Here is a 16,001-nt window from a genome sequence, read left to right on the forward strand (position 1 = left end):
CACCAGGACGCAGCGTGGATGCGCCTGGACCACTGCGTGCTAGACCAGCCTTGCTTCAAAGTGCAAATATGCTGGTACATCAGAGAACATATAGACAGAGATGTACTTGGGCTTTGGCATATTTTATAGGGCTTTTCACCACATATTTTGTGGGGAAAAAAAGTAAGGTTAATTAAGTGGATTAACATCTGATTATAATAAAAGAAATAATCAACAGATCACTGTGACCCTGAAGGGCTTGATAATGGAAGGCCAGAGGGCTCTGTCCTGTCTCCTGTCCTTTATGACATTTAACAATCACTTGTATGAAAAAAAACTGTATATGTAAAACAAGTAATGCTGACACAAAATTGGGAGGTATAGTGAATATATTCTCTGACAGTACCAGGATCACAAAATATATGTTCAGGTGTTACCTCTTTTCAGGAAGGCTTCTGTGATAGTCCACGCTGTCCAATACCCGAGGGGTATTCGGGCCCCTCCCTTCTGTTCCCAAAAGAACTGTATGTATTCATCAATCTGTTACTGTACCTGCCTGCCTTGCAAGTCTTCCTATACACAGGCAGTTGGTCTTGTGTCTCTATCTTCCTAGTTCCTCTCACAGTGGGGAGAAGTCACCTGTGAATGTTTGCTTCCTTAAAGAATCAGTGATGACAACCTACATCGAGGCTGAAACCGTAACACTGAAATGTAATGAAAATAAATACAAATCCCTGCCCTTGGAGCATCCCCAAAAATGAAACAATCACAAGATAGTGAGTAGGTGGCTCTACTCATAGCATTCATGAAAAGGAAAAAGCGTGTTTAGCAAGAAAAAACTCGCCTTAAAAGTCATATGATATCACTGCTTTACCCTTCCCCCTCCCAAATTCAAAGCTAAGGTGATCTTCATCTGCTTGAATGAAAGTATGTATCACCTAAAACAAAGGATGTGAGAGTCCCTCTCTGAGCTAATTAGACCATACCTTGGGTACCATGTTAAAGTTCTGAACAATACATTTCAAGGAGGAAATCGACAAACAGGAAGGAACTTGTTCAGAGGAGAGCCGCCAGGATTATGAAGGTTCTGAAAATCTTAAAATAGTCATTCATTTCTTCAACTAATACACAGTTCAACAACTGTATATTAAGCATGTAGTATTTCCTAGACAGTATACTAGGCAGTGAATGGTAGAGAAAAAAAATCTCTACAAGCAATTGAAGGAAATAAAGATAACTTGTGAAAATAAACAAAGACCACCCAATAAGAACAAATGAAGGCTATTTATTCAAAGATTTCTATAAAAAGGGAGTCAGCTATCACTTGCATTTGGCAGACTCAAAGACAGGCAGGAGAGTAGGAAGGCTTAACAGTGAAAAACCAGAAGGCTTCAGGTATGCCTCAGCCCTAGGCTGTCGACATGGGGAAGCTAGAGGCAGGATCGTTAGAAGCAGGGCCTCCTATGTGATTGGTTTGGGGAACATATTTGCCTTTCTCTGGTTGGTCCTGAGTTGGAAGTGGAGGCAAAATTGGGGAAGCTGTCAGTCATTGACCAAGTCTTGACCATTCTAGGACTGTTGCTGCAAAGGTTTTGGGTCAGAATCCATTACCGTATATTCTGCATTGTCTGTTAGTATGTTCAGTCTCAAATATTGAACATTGAGAAGACTCAGGGAGAATCTGGAGGTACACTGATAACTGTATTCAGCATATTGATAACTGTATTCAAGTATTTTATAGTCTACAGTGTTGAAAAGGCATTTGTTCTCAATGGTTACAATGGATCAAATTAGGACCAGTGGATGAAAATGTTCTTCAGTATAAGAAAGAACTTTTAAAAACCCACTTCTGTCTAGATGCAATCTCAGACAGTGGTTACCTGCTAAAGGAAAAGTTCAGACCTAGGCTGGGTGACCTCTTGGCAGTGATATTACAAAACAGATCACAAACTTTGGCATGCACCAAGTGGCATGTACTTGATACCTTTTTTACTAATGCAGAATCTGGGCTCTGTCCTAGATTTGCTGAATCTGATCAGTGGGGTATGATAGATGATTCTCTCCAGAAACATTTGTGGAAGGTATGCAAACACTGAATGGGTAGTTGGACTAGATGACTTGTAAAAGCCCTTCCACCTTGAAGTCTAATATTCTGACTTTTGCATATCATAGTCATAACCAGGAAATAAACACTTTGTTCACTTATTTAACAATACCAATTGAGTAGCTCATATTATGCTACACTCTACTTTAGGCCTATATTTTAATTCTATTAGTATGGTACATTCCTATATGCCAAGGAGATAGTAATGGAAAAAACTCGTTTGTTGACTCTTCAGAGATTTATTGAGCATCTGCTATGTGCTGGAGCACTGTGCTAAGCCTTGGGGAGATGGTGATGAACAAGACTGATGTAGTCCTTTTTCTTTCAGAGCTTACACCAGCAGAAAAAAATAGACAAAATGTATTTACAGTAAAGGGTGATACATGTTGTTATGAAATAAAAATGGTGTGAAAACCATTCTTTTCGTTCTGTTTTTTTTTTCCCCACATCAGAACTCCAACCAAAATCCAATCAAGTTTTTTATAGAGGAACTAGTATTTCCTTTCCTCAGACTTGTTTTAGGTTTTAAGTAAAAACTGAGAGCCTTTGGGCCTTAGCCCAGGAATGTTAGAAGACTTAAGAATGGCATTTTGTACTTAAAACCTCTGTGGTGTCAAAACTGGTGAATCTGCTGTTGAATAAGCCAATCAAAGGGACATCTCTTGTTCAGGATGATTCTGGGTACCTGAGAAAGGGATTCTGGAAATTCTGAGTTCTTTGAGTTCAAATACCTATTTCTAAACCTATTGCAACAGAGCTAATTTGTACTACATTTTTCAAGCAAGTTCTTATGCAAAACACCATGTCTTTTGCTGTGTGGTATACAGGAAGGAGCTTAATTAAGATGGGAAGCAGCCGTCTAAGATCTAGTTCTGGCTCTTCCATTAATTAATGTGTGACCTTGATGTCGCTGGGCTTCAGTTTTTTAAAAATGCTAAATGATCCTTAATTAGCCCTAAAATTCTGATTTGGTGAAACTAAATGGAGGAAATGATGTCTTTTACACCTGCCTCTCCTGCCTTCCTCCCAGCTACGCAAATATATTGGAAGCCCTATCAGCACCATTGAATGGATACTGAAGTAACTTGCTTTTCTCATCTGGACATTTGTGTGTTCTTTAAGCTGAAGTCTGAGGCCTCAACATCTACCTGCTTATCCAGGCTGAATGACTGGATTTATACCAGGTCCTTGCGGAATGCTTCAGCTTCTATGAAGGAGAACCCTGCCCTGGGAGCACTTAGCAATCTCTCCAACTCTCGGTCTCTATAATTCTAGTTATCATCAAGCGTCTTGTTTCAAACACAGTAGACCTTCCTAGACTCAAAATATTACCACTTTTCTGACTAATAGTATCCCCATTGTCTAAAATCTTACATTACTCTGCCCACACCTGCCCACTTAGATTCCTTCCAAAGAGATACCACCAGCCAGATCACACCAAGTTTCTCTCCCGAAGGAGCAGCAGTGTAGCCCAGATAGTACATTTGAATCTGGTCCTACCTAGCCTGGGCTTGTTCCTCTCTCCCTGGCAGGCACAATTGAAGCCCCAGCTGACCTGCCGTCAAACCTCCTCAACTTATGATAAGCACATAGGTATATGTATATTTACATGTAAGAGCATGGAATCATTTTTCATAATTAGAATTTTCCTTCGAATTAGCCCACTTTAAAATTAATTAATTAATTTATTAATTTTAAACTAACTTTCTTTATTGTGACCTTATTTCTGATGTAATCCACACAATATTTTTTCATTTTAGGACTCCCTTGTCTAAGTCAAAACTTTTGGGTCAGGGAGATCCATGCATTACCACCAGTACATAAGAGAAATGCAGGCAGTGACTTTATCAATATATTGCATTATATTATGGCAGCAACTGTACTTTTTAAAATGCCTTTGAAAAGTATGTACACTGTTAGCTCTGAAATTAGCTTTTAGTTTTAATTTAAAACGGTAACCTCTGGTTTTCGGAATTCTTCCTATTTAAATAATTGAACAATTTGAGGAAATAATGATCAAGCTATTCAAAGCAAGACCATAATTTTTCTTGTTCTCACATTCCACTCTTTTTAAATGTATTTTACTTTTCTACAATTGCCAGAGTTTCTCCTTGTGAGGCTGAGCTTCAGGAATTAATGGAACAAATTGACATCATGGTAAACAACAAAAAACTGGATTGGGAAAGGAAGATGCGGGCTCTGGAGACACGATTAGATCTTCGGGATCAAGAGTTGGCAAGTGCACAAAGTTGTTTAGAACAGAAAGGTCAAGAGGTACTGCATAGATGTGTTAATAAATTGTTAATTCCTCAGACTGTTATAAATAGTATTTGTCCTGTCCAAATATATTTTTCATTACACATACTTTTTATCAGGCATCAGCAATAGCATTTATAGCTTGAAATTCTGTCACAGTGTGCTAAATGTATTCTATCAAATAAGCGGCAAGCAGAGCTTAAACCGGTAGTAATTTGCCAATGCAGACAGAAATAGAGTCTAGTCAATGTCATCTAGGAAAGTGAACAAACATTCAATATGTATGTGAAATAAATGCTGTTTGCAAGCAAAGATGTCCGTGCCTTTGCTGCTGTAGAAACAAAGTAGTCAACAAAGCTGTGCCTTTGGATGAGGCAGAGTTCAGGAGCATTTGCCTTTTCTCATCTGCTAGAAAAATCTTTCCTAAAAGAAGTAAAAGGTAAAGCCTTGATTGCAGAACAAGAGAGAAAACAGTTTGGTGAAGGGAGTGTGTGTGTACCTGGGCGCCCACTTGGGAGGAATGCCCTGGGCCCCGGTGAAGGTGCTTGTGGCCAAGCTGGTGATGGTAGAAGGAGGTCTGAGTGCTCTCGGGCCTGCAGAGGAGTTCAGGAAAGGCATACGCTTCACCTGATGTGGACTTTCATGTCTGTGAATTTTTCTTTGGGGTGAGGCATAAGAAACATGTTTACTGATCACATGCTAATAACTAAAACATCAAGTCAACTTGTTCAGTGGCCGTTTTTCTACCTCTAATGGCCTCTCAATGGAACTTAGTTTTTTGTCATGGTTAACTAAGTTAATGTTTGGCCTAGTTAGTTATCAATAGAGGCAGGTCATAAGACCTGGCATATGGAAGGGACTATTTTCTCATTTTTGTACCTGTCACAATACAGATGTGCGAGCAGGGGCCTCGCCTACTTTTTAAGCAGACAAATTCTGTAAGCCAAATCCCTAAGAACTCCTCTTAGACATTTCTCTTTTTCTTTTTAATTTGTTAATTCTTATAAAAATGTAACAATTATTCCACAACACCACTAAAACAGAGCTCCCATTGAAGGTAGTAGCACCTAAAATAAAGGCTGAAGTGTGTCTGCAGGGGTTCTGCCCCAGGAACGATGACATAAGCCTCCCAAAAAGATAATGAGAAGTAAATTTTAAATCTTGCTTTAGAATGTGCCGGTGAGAAGGATCTTTTGTCAGACATCCATACCATACTGTCTTAATGTGTACCCAGTGGAATAGTGCTAGCTACATTTGGTTTCTGTGAATTTAATTATTAATAACTATTCTAAGAACCACAGTACAAATATTTATTCTTGGTTTGGTACAGCAGTTTTATGTGAACTGTACTCCTCTTTTGTACATTTTCTGATTTTGTCAGGCAAAATTTAGAAAAATTAAATTTTATTCTTAATTCAGGTGGGGTTACTTAGACAGAAGTTGGACAGTTTGGAAAAATGTAACTTAGCAATGACTCAGAATTACGAAGGACAACTACAAACCCTAAAAGCTCAAGTAAGGAAACTTATTACAATTTAATATTATATGTTTTGGTATATGTTTTGACCTATAAAATTGTGTTAATTTTGTTAAAATGAATTATTTTTAGTACAAGCAAAAGTTCTAGTATTTCAACTACAGGTTATATGTTTGGCCCTGTGTTTCATTGTTTTATGTGTATTGATTTTGTCTCTTTTATTAGATTGTCAGCTCTGTATCCCTTTAACTCTTAGCACAGTGCTAGACTAATGGCTTTCTATTTATCAAGTGATTAGTAGGTTAATTATATCATGATAATTAGCTTTGTGAACAACAACAACAAAGTATTATCTTTTGTAGTCACTACTTCCTAATAGGAGTGTCCTTTCTTCTATGACAATTTAAAATATGGAGGTTTGCTATTATGAAATAGATGTTTGAAAGAACAAAACTGGTCTTTATTGCTTTATTACTGGTAGGGCTGTTTCATAAATGAGAGGGCTTCTGCATATATGATGAGAGGGATACTGATTTCTTTCTGATTTATCCCTATATTATACTCCCCACTGTGCTAGGAAGCAAAAAGTCTTCTCTTTCTTCCCACAGGTGACACATAGGGCAATAGCATCTGAGCATCTCAGGTCTCATAGGTACTGTATCCTTGCTTCACTTAGTAAATTAATCAATGGGAAATATGGTTTGATTATGAATTTTACTTTACAACCAGCTTTCTCTGGAGTGCAGAGATTTCACAGATGATAATATAGTTAAAAGAGCCCAAAGAAGTTAAAGTTCCTCCTTATGTACCTTTTTAGGGAGGTGATCGGCCATTACAATAGGAATATGAAGCATTTGATTCCACTTAATGGGTATGATCTTACAAGACTAGCTCTTAAGTCTACCTAGATATTTTGCCTGCAATTTAAATAGCTGCTGCTAGATGGTAGCTTGAATTATGAAACTTTATATGGGTTTTCCTAGTTAAGACTCTAAGCATTTAACACTTAAGTCAATCAACCTTACTTTTTCTATAAAGATGAAGCTCTAACATAGCAACATAAATATTGAATCACTATAATTTTTCAGTATAAACAAAGAGATCACAACCTGGAATAAGTTTGAAAAAATACAGAAATCTAGATACAAGTTAAGTACCATCTCTAAATTATATTTAACGAGATCAGCCGTAGCTTACTAGATCTTTAATTTCTGGATTTTTTTTTCATGTCTGTTGTTAAAAAGTTTTGGGCTTGTTTACAGGCACTGAGCAGTCATTTAATATATGAATCCTTGCCATTTGATGCTTTGCAGCTCTATTTTATTACTCAGCTGCCAGCTAGCCAACAAATGTCTTTACGGCAATTTTCACAAAAATTTGTTCTGTGTACTAACACTGAGAGCTTAGGAAATGCTATTTACTCTTCCTCTTCTCCTGGACATTCACAGTGCATAGTAGCGTATTACAGGCTGTGAGAAGTCTTGCTTTAAAAACATCCATTTAGCCTTTTTAATCCATCATTTTTCAAACATATTTGACCATGGAACCCTTTTGTTTTTTAAACTAAAACCAACTAACACCATAGCACAGCTACAATGTAAACACCATAAACAGGTATTTCATAGAATACACTTTGGAAACACTACATTGTTGTTGAGAGAACAGCCATATGCTTCCGCTGCAGTTTTCTGCCTCTCTTTTCTTCTCTGGTTAAAAGAAAGGAAAGGAGAGAGTTGAGGGGGGAAGGCAGAAGAGAAGGAAGAGGAAAGGAGGGAAAAAGACAGAGAGAAAAAGAAAAGTACTATGTATTTGACTTGGTTTGCATAATAACTAGTAATATGTCATTTTTCTAACCAGAAAATGATATCTTGTGGCAAACATGCTTTTGTTGCTGCTGGCTCACTCTACTGCTTCTTTCTTTGAAATTCCTCATTTCTTTACAATCTTATTTTCCTAAAATTTCTTAAGGGTACATTTTACCACACTCTGCCTTAAAAAACTCAACTCTGTCAAAACTTTCTTGTAGAAATTGCTTCCTTTTATAAAATGGGATGTTTTCTTTTCCTTCTAACCATTATAAAACTATAATTATATATATATTTGAGATTTCTACTTCTGGAAAGATGGAGTCAATGTACTTTCCCCTATTCTTCCTGCTAAATGGAACTAGAAATCCTGGGCATTATTTATAAAACAATAAGAAGACTCTGAGAAGTGGAGAGGAAAGACAGACCAACTAGGACCTTGGGACCCAAGGAACAACATGGTGGTGAGTTCCTGGAATTTCTTTTTACCTCTTATATCCCAGACTGGATAACAGAGAAGCCAGCAACCCAGACACTCCAGTGGGCACAATCAAACAAAAAGAGCCCCAAGGAAAGCCTGCTGCCTACAACTGAAAAACCAGAAGAACAGACAACCTACCAAGATTAAACACTTTTAGATAATAACTGCTTGACACTAGCCAAAGGCCACAGAATAAGACTATGGCTGCAAACCCACTTCACCAGCAGAGACTGAGTGGACAGCCTCGGTTCCACCCTTACTATCTATAATGAGGTAGCTCAGGCCCCAACCTGGATGGAGTCAGAGAAGACTGAGTGGAAATCCAGGAGTTTCATCGCCACGGGGTGTCAACAAGGCCCTCCCCAGCCCATGGAGTCAGTGGAGACCATGTGGAGAGCCTGGACTTCTCTGCCCACCTGGTGGTGATGAGGCAGCCCTCCTCCTCTTCTCTGGAATGGTATCCAAGGAAGCCTAATGAGGAGTCAGGACATTCACCACCTCTCCATAGTAACAGGGCTATGCCCCTCACTACAGCATCATTGAAGGCCGTATGAGAAGCAGTAACAAGGCACCTATGCCCCTCCAGTCAAAGTGTTGTCAGTGGAAAATGTGGGGAGGCTGAACTCTCACTCCCACTCAGCAGTAATGAGGAATACCTCCTCCCAGTTACCAGCTGAGGCCAAGTTAAGACCTGAACTTTCCCTGCCAGCTGACAGCAACGAGGCAGCATTCTATTTTTCCCTACTGGGATGTTGTCAGAAAAGGACTGCTAAAACACAATATTTAAATAAAATCTAGAGTCATGTAACACAATACCCAAAAATGGCCTCAGTTAAAAAATCGCTCATCACACCGAAGACAAGGAAAATCTCAACTTGAATGAGAATAGGCAATCAAGAGACACCAACACTGAGTTGATATAGGTGTTAGAATTATCTGACAAGGAGTTTAAAGCAGCTATTATAAAAATGCTTCAGTGAGCAATTACAAACATCCCTGAAACAAATTAAATTACAACATTTTAGCAAAGAAATAAAACTAAAGAGCAAGCAGTTAGAAATTTTATAACTGAAAAATACAATAACCAAACTAAAAAAATTCAATGGATAGGCTCAAAAGCAGAATGGAGAGGACAGAGGACATAATCAGTGAACTTGAACATAGCAAAATAGAAATTACCCAATCTGAATAACAGAGAGAAAACAGACTAAAAGAAAATGAACCTCAAGGACCTGTAGTATTATTACAAAACGTTGAAAAATTGTATCATCAGAGTCCCAGAAAAGAGGAGAAAAAAGGGTAGGACTGAAAAAGTATTCAAAGAAGTAATGACTGAAAAGTTTCAAAACCTGGCAAAAGATGTAAATCTACAGATTCAAGAGGCTGTGTGACACTCAAATATGATAAATCCAAACAAATCTACACCAAGACACATCATGGTCAAAGTTCTGAAAACTAAGACAAAGTCTTGGAAACAGGAAGAGAGAAATAACACTTTGCCTATATAGAAAAGCCAATTCAGGTAATGGATTTCTTATCAGAGACCACGGAGGCCAGAAGGAAGTGGAATGTTTTTCAATTGCTGAAAGAGAAAAAGTGTCAACCCAGAATTCCATGTTCAGAGAAAATATCCTTAAGAATCAAGAGGAAATTGAGAAATTCTCAAATGAAGGAAAACTAAGAGATTTTGTCAGTAATAGATCTGCCCTAAAAGGATAGCCAAAGGAAGTTCTCTTGGTAGAAAGGAAATGATAAAGACTTTTGAGACATCAGGAAGGAAGAAAAAAAATGGAAAAAGTGAGAACATGGGTAAATGCAATAGACTTTACTTCTCTTGAGTTTTCTATTGATAAATTGTTTGACAGCTGAAGCAAAAATTATAACAGTGTCTAAAGTGATTCTTAATGTATATTGAGAAATTTCTTAAAGACAATAATGTTAGAAATGGGTCATGGCAAAGGGACATAAAGAGAACTAAGATGCTGCACTTCACTTGAACTGGTAAAATGTTGACACCAGTAGATTGTAATAAGCTATGTATCTATAATATTACACCTAGAGCAATAACTAAAAATGCTATACAAAGAAATACATTCAAAAATACTATAGATAAATCAAAATGGAATTCTAAAAAATGTTCAAAGAACCCAGAGGAAGTCAGGAAAGCTAAAACAGAGAAAACAAAACCTGGATAACAAACAGAAAACAAATAAATGTCAGGCTTAAACCCTAACATAATAATAATTACATTAAATGAAAATGGTCTAAATACACGTGTTAAAAGATAGAGATTTACAGAGTAAATTTTAAAAATGACCAAACTATATGCTGTGTTCCAGAAACTCACTTCAAATATAACTACATATGTAAATTGAAAGTAAAAAATAGAAAAAACAAAAAAAGATAGAAAAATATATACCCTGCAAATATTAATCAAAAGAGAGCAGAAGTGGTGCCAAAATAATTCAATGGAGAAAAACTAGTCTTTTCAACAATGACAGGACAACTGGATATCCACATGAAAAAGAATTAAGTTCAACCCTTACCATAGACAAAAATTAACTCAAAATGGATCAAAGACCTAAATATAAAAACTAAATCTGTAAAACTCTTAGAAGAAAACATAGGAGTAAATCCTCATGATTTTGGATTAGGCAATAGTTTCTTAGATTTGGCACCAAAAGCACCAAAAGAAAAATTAGGTAAACTTGATTTCATGAAAATTTTAAAAACCTTTGTGCTTCAGAGCACACCAAAAGAAAGTGAAAAGACAACCGACAAAATGGGAGAAAACATTTGCAAATCATATATTTGATAAGGGACTAGTGTCCATAATTTAAAAAAAAAAAACTCTTACTAGTCAACAGTAAAAAGAAGACCAAATTTTAAAATGGGCATAGGTATAAATAGGCATTTCTCCAAAGGAGATATATAAATGACCAATAAGCACATGAAAAAGTGCTGAACATCATTAGTCATTAGGGAAATGCAAATCAAAACCATAATGAGATACCCCTTCACACCTGCTAATAGCTATAACCAAATGATAGATAACAGCAAATGTTCGTGAGGATATGGAGAAATTGGAACCCTATACGTTACCACTGGAAATGAAAAATGGTGCAGCCACTTTGGAAAACTGTTTGGCAGTTCCTTAAAAAGTTAAACTTAGAGTTTCCATGTGACCCAGCTATTCTACTCCTAGGTATATACCCAAGAGAAATTAAAACATATATCCACACAAAAACTTGTACACAGATGTTCATAGTAGCATTTTTCCATAATATCCAAAAAGTGGAAACAATCCAAGTGTCCATCAATTGATGAATGGATACACAAAATGTGGTATATCCATGCAATGAAATATTATTCAGCCATTAAAAGGAATGAAATATTGATACATGCTACAACATGGATGAACCTTGAAAACATTATGCTAAGTGAAAGAAACCAGACACAAAAGACTACATGTTGTATGACTCCATTAATATGAAATGATCAGAATAGGCAAATCTATAGAAACAGAAAGTAGATTAGTTGTTGCCAGGCCTTGGGGAAGGAGGAAATGTGTAGTCCCTGTTAACAGATATAGGGTTTCTAACGGAGGTGATGAAAATATTCTGAAATTAGATAGTGTGATAGTTATACAACTATGAATATACTAGAAACCAATGAAGTATATACTCTAAAGGGTGAATTTTATAGTAGGTGAATTATATATCAATTTTAAAAACAATGTGAGAAGGAAAAAGGAAGCAGCAATGACTACATTACTGTCAGATAAAGTAGACACAATTGTTCACAGCTTTACTTATAATAGTCAAAAACTGGGAGCAACCAAAAACGTCTCAATACGTGAATGGTCAAACAAACTGTGGTTACATCCATACCATGGAATAATACTGAGCAATAAAAAGGAATGAACTATTGATACACTCATGCACATATTGTACTGACATCAATTTCCTGGGTTTGATACTGTACTATATAGTTCAATAAGGTGTAAATAATTGGGGAAACTGGATGAAGAGGACCCAGAACCTCTCTGTAATACCTTTGCAACTTCCTCTGAGTCTATACTTATTTCAAGATAAAAAATAAAAACAAAAAAACTTGTTAAGTTATTTAGAAATTTCCTATCAACAGATGTTGATAGACCATGACACTTATAATCAATTACTTGAAGGTAGAAGCAAGAAAAAAATAATACAGAGTCTAAGTTATAACAAGAATTACTGGTAAGAAAAAGATCATATCAAGCTTGATATTTAATTTTATTTAAACTTATATCAACATGAATAAGTGTATGTTGTTTGTATCTTTTAAATTAAGTCCTCAGTTTTCTTAAATGGAGTATAAGTTGGTTATTTTATAGATTGAGTTACTGAAATTAAAATCGTCAACACAAGATGTCACTAAATAAAAATAAGAAAAAAACTTGGTGGTTTTAAATTTTGAGCCTTGCTACATATGATTAAGACAAAACTGAACAAAACATTTTATCAAGTGAATCGCTGTTTAACTGTGCAGTTAAAGAAGTTCCAAATTTACATGAAAGCTGAATTGCATTCAGCTTCAATAATTTAGTTTTAATAACTAGTTCTATCTTCACTAATTGGAACATTTAAGCTTTACTGCATTTCCTAATCGTGACTTAAATTTTGAAAGAGGTACACAAGAAAAGAACTATCGTGAAATCGAGTTAGAAATAACCAATAGTAAAATGTTATCATTCTGTATTATTTACAGTTCTCCAAACTAACTAATAGCTTTGAAAAACTGAGATTACACCAGATGAAACAAAATAAATTTCAACAAAAAGAAGTACCACACGTCAAAGAAGAAATACCCTTTGAACTGAACAATTTGAACCAGAAATTAGAGGTGAGCTATATTTTCTTAGTTTCTCCCTGTGTATTGAGATTGGTTTTTGTTGTTGCTGTTGAGGGCTATTTGTCTCTAGTGTACACAATGACATGTACCGCTGTGGTAACAAACTCCATTAGAAATCAACTTCTCATTGAATATATTTTCTTAGTGCACCTTCCCTTCAGGCACTTAGTGAATTAAAACATCACTTCGATTTATACATCTTTTATGTGTATCAGCATTTTTGGAGAGCAAAAAAAAAAGTTCAAAGGAACTGCAGATGTTGAGTGAAATTGAAGGACATCCCTGGGGTCACTTAAAGCGAGTGTCTAGTAAATCTTTTAATGGCTGTTTAACTATTAGGTACTTAAATCCCAAAGAAGCCTCATAGCAGTTTTCAGAACAGAGCTTGTAGTTTCAGGATCTTTTCTTTGAAGAGGTAGTGCCACTCCAATATAGCTACCCCATGTTACCCGGAACTTCTAAAATCTCAGTCCCTATAAAGGTTTACTATGGCACAGATACACTTATTTTAATGCCCTTAACTTCCCAACCTTGGAAAAAATAAACCAGCTATTTTTCTTCCCTGTGCCCTTGAGCATTCCTGCTACTGGTCACATAACAGCAAATAGATTCTAGTATGAATCCCTGTTCTCTAACCTTAGCTAAATTCCCAGTGCTGCTCAATCATTGTTTTTTAATTGACCTCAAGTTGACCCCTATCATGTTATCCCAGTCATTTTTTTTTTCACTGTTCTCAAGCCCTAAACCCCAGCTTCTCCCACCGTCAGCCAATGATTTCAGTTTCTTCTACTTTGTTAATAGGTAATGGTTCTGTACTTCCCAATCACCCAGGTAGAAACCTCTTAGGAATCTTTGATCTGTTCCTTTCTCTTACTCTCATATTCCAGCCCAGATTTGCCCCTTTCCTTTGTCTAATGCCTCTTATCTCTGTCTTTCTCCTATCTAATTGTCCTCGCCCTGTTTCATACTTCTTCATCTTTATCATGACTCTTCAATTAAGTCCTTCTCAAACTTTTCCTCCAAAATATTTTTAAGAGCAGGAAAAAACAAAAATCTGGAATCACAGTCCTAAAACCAGCCTATTGCAAGAACTTTGTTGGAAGTCTTTGGTTTTAGTTTTTAAATTCCTGCAAATTTTATATTGTACTGAATAATAAATGTACCTTCTTTTAAATACAAAATTACTACCACTGAGTGAGGTTGACCCTCTAGGAAAATGCACTGTGTATAACTCGCTGGCTCTTGCAATGGTGTAACTCGACTGGCTTCTGAAATATTCTGGTCTCACAGAAGATGCCCAAAGATTGCGACATAATATACACGAGCTTTCACTGAAAATGCAGTTAAGTCACTGATGTTCCATTTGATTGACTTCTCATGGGGATTAGTGGGAGAATTACATTCATATAAATTGTTTGGACAAAGAAAAAGCCTTACATTAAGTACTTTGTGTGTATACATTTTACATTTAGGGAGCTAAATATTTAAATAAAATGTATCTCATGAAATTATAGTGGAAATTAGTAGCAAAGTATGACTTGATATGTTTGTACTTATACAAACATTTTTAAGCACACTATGTAGATACAGTTTAATCTACTTTATTACAGAAATGCTTCATGTACCTGTTTTTGCTTAGAAGCATCTGAAAAATTAATGTGTAGGAGATGGGCTGTTCCAGTTTTAGTCTACATCTAAGCATGTTTCTCCTTGGGGACAAACATTTATACACTGGTACAGCGATCGAGCAATGGGAAGCAGCTTGCTATAGTGGAAGAACCTGACAGTTTACAACTTAAAATAGGACCTGACTGACTCATTTATTTGCCCTGTGACCTTTAGACAAGCTGTTAACTTCACAGAGATTACAGTTTTCACCAATAAATGGGGGCTAAAAATATAAGTGACATTGTGGTTATGGAAGAAAAAAATATATGTGTGTGTATGTGTGTCTAGATGCACACTCAAGCATTTGGGGGTAAAAATACATGAAGTCTGGAAGTTGCCTTAAAATACTCCAACAAGAATGGGTGGAGCGATAGATGAAATATAGATGGACTGAGTTGACAGTAGTTAAGCTGGGGGAAGGGTATATGGGAGTTTGTTTTACTCTCTACTTTTATGTAAGTATGGACATTTTCATACTAAAAAGTTAAAACTATCTTGCAAGTGGAGGTTTGTAGAGTCCCTGACATACAGTAATCACTAAAGAAATGGTTATTCTACCTCTCAAGATTTAGTAGAGGGATTAAAAACTATATATAATAATATAGCTTCTGCTAGAAACTTTGATTTTAATGCCTCTGATCCACTCTCAAACTTAAAGACCCAGAAAAGGTTTCTAGCTGTGGAAAACGTACTCTAGAGGTTTAAGCAAGTGTACAGAGCCTCTGGAGCTGGAGCCTGGGCCGACACCTCCAGTCTCTACAAAATCCTCATAAAGCTTTTCTCTGTCTTTGCACGGCCCCATGACTGCTGGAGATATTGTGCTTACTTGTTTGCTGATCTTGATTTGTTTTCTTTTTTTTTTTTTTTTTTGCGTTATGTGGGCCTCTCACTGTTGTGGCCTCTCCCGTTGCGGAGCACAGGCTCCGGACGCGCAGGCTTAGCAGCCATGGCTCACGGGCCCAGCCGCTCCGCGGCATGTGGGATCTTCTTGGACCAGGGCACGAACCCATGTCCCCCGCATCGGCAGGCGGACTCTCAACCACTGCGCCACCAGGGAAGCCCTGTTTGCTGATCTTGAAATCAGTACATCTGTAAGACCGAGGAAGCCAAGACTGTTATAAGGACCAGCCTATATGTTTGTGACACACATTTTTAGCCTTGTTTGGCCTCATTCTTGGCCTCATTTCTACCTGTTGTAGAATTTGTAAGGAAGTGAGGCTGATGTTCCTGCCTCCTCCTAAAGCATGCTGGGAAATATTTATTGTCAAGATTGAGATTGTTGGGTGTTAAGTATTAATATCATTGAAAGATATGAACTGTGCAAGTCAACCTTGCCCA

General features: G+C 36.8%; 1 protein-coding gene across 15 annotated transcripts in view; it reads left to right on the forward strand.

Moving 5' to 3' along the window:
* DEUP1 (deuterosome assembly protein 1) overlaps positions 1-16,001 on the forward strand; it is a 113,551-nt gene that overhangs the window by 34,715 nt on the left and 62,835 nt on the right. For 12 of the 15 annotated variants that reach the window (XM_067750680.1, XM_067750681.1, XM_067750682.1 and 9 more), the window contains 3 exons: positions 4,186-4,357; positions 5,759-5,854; positions 12,852-12,986. In XM_067750680.1, the coding sequence (XP_067606781.1) occupies positions 4,186-4,357; positions 5,759-5,854; positions 12,852-12,986 (403 nt within the window). Of the gene's footprint in view, positions 1-4,185; positions 4,358-5,758; positions 5,855-6,424; positions 6,469-7,986; positions 8,086-12,851; positions 12,987-16,001 lie in introns of those variants that run through there. The other 3 variants (XM_067750691.1, XM_067750692.1, XM_067750693.1) reach the window with 3 other exon arrangements.

The sequence above is a fragment of the Pseudorca crassidens genome, chromosome 9 (assembly GCF_039906515.1).
Source record: "Pseudorca crassidens isolate mPseCra1 chromosome 9, mPseCra1.hap1, whole genome shotgun sequence".
Lineage (NCBI taxonomy): Eukaryota > Metazoa > Chordata > Mammalia > Artiodactyla > Delphinidae > Pseudorca > Pseudorca crassidens.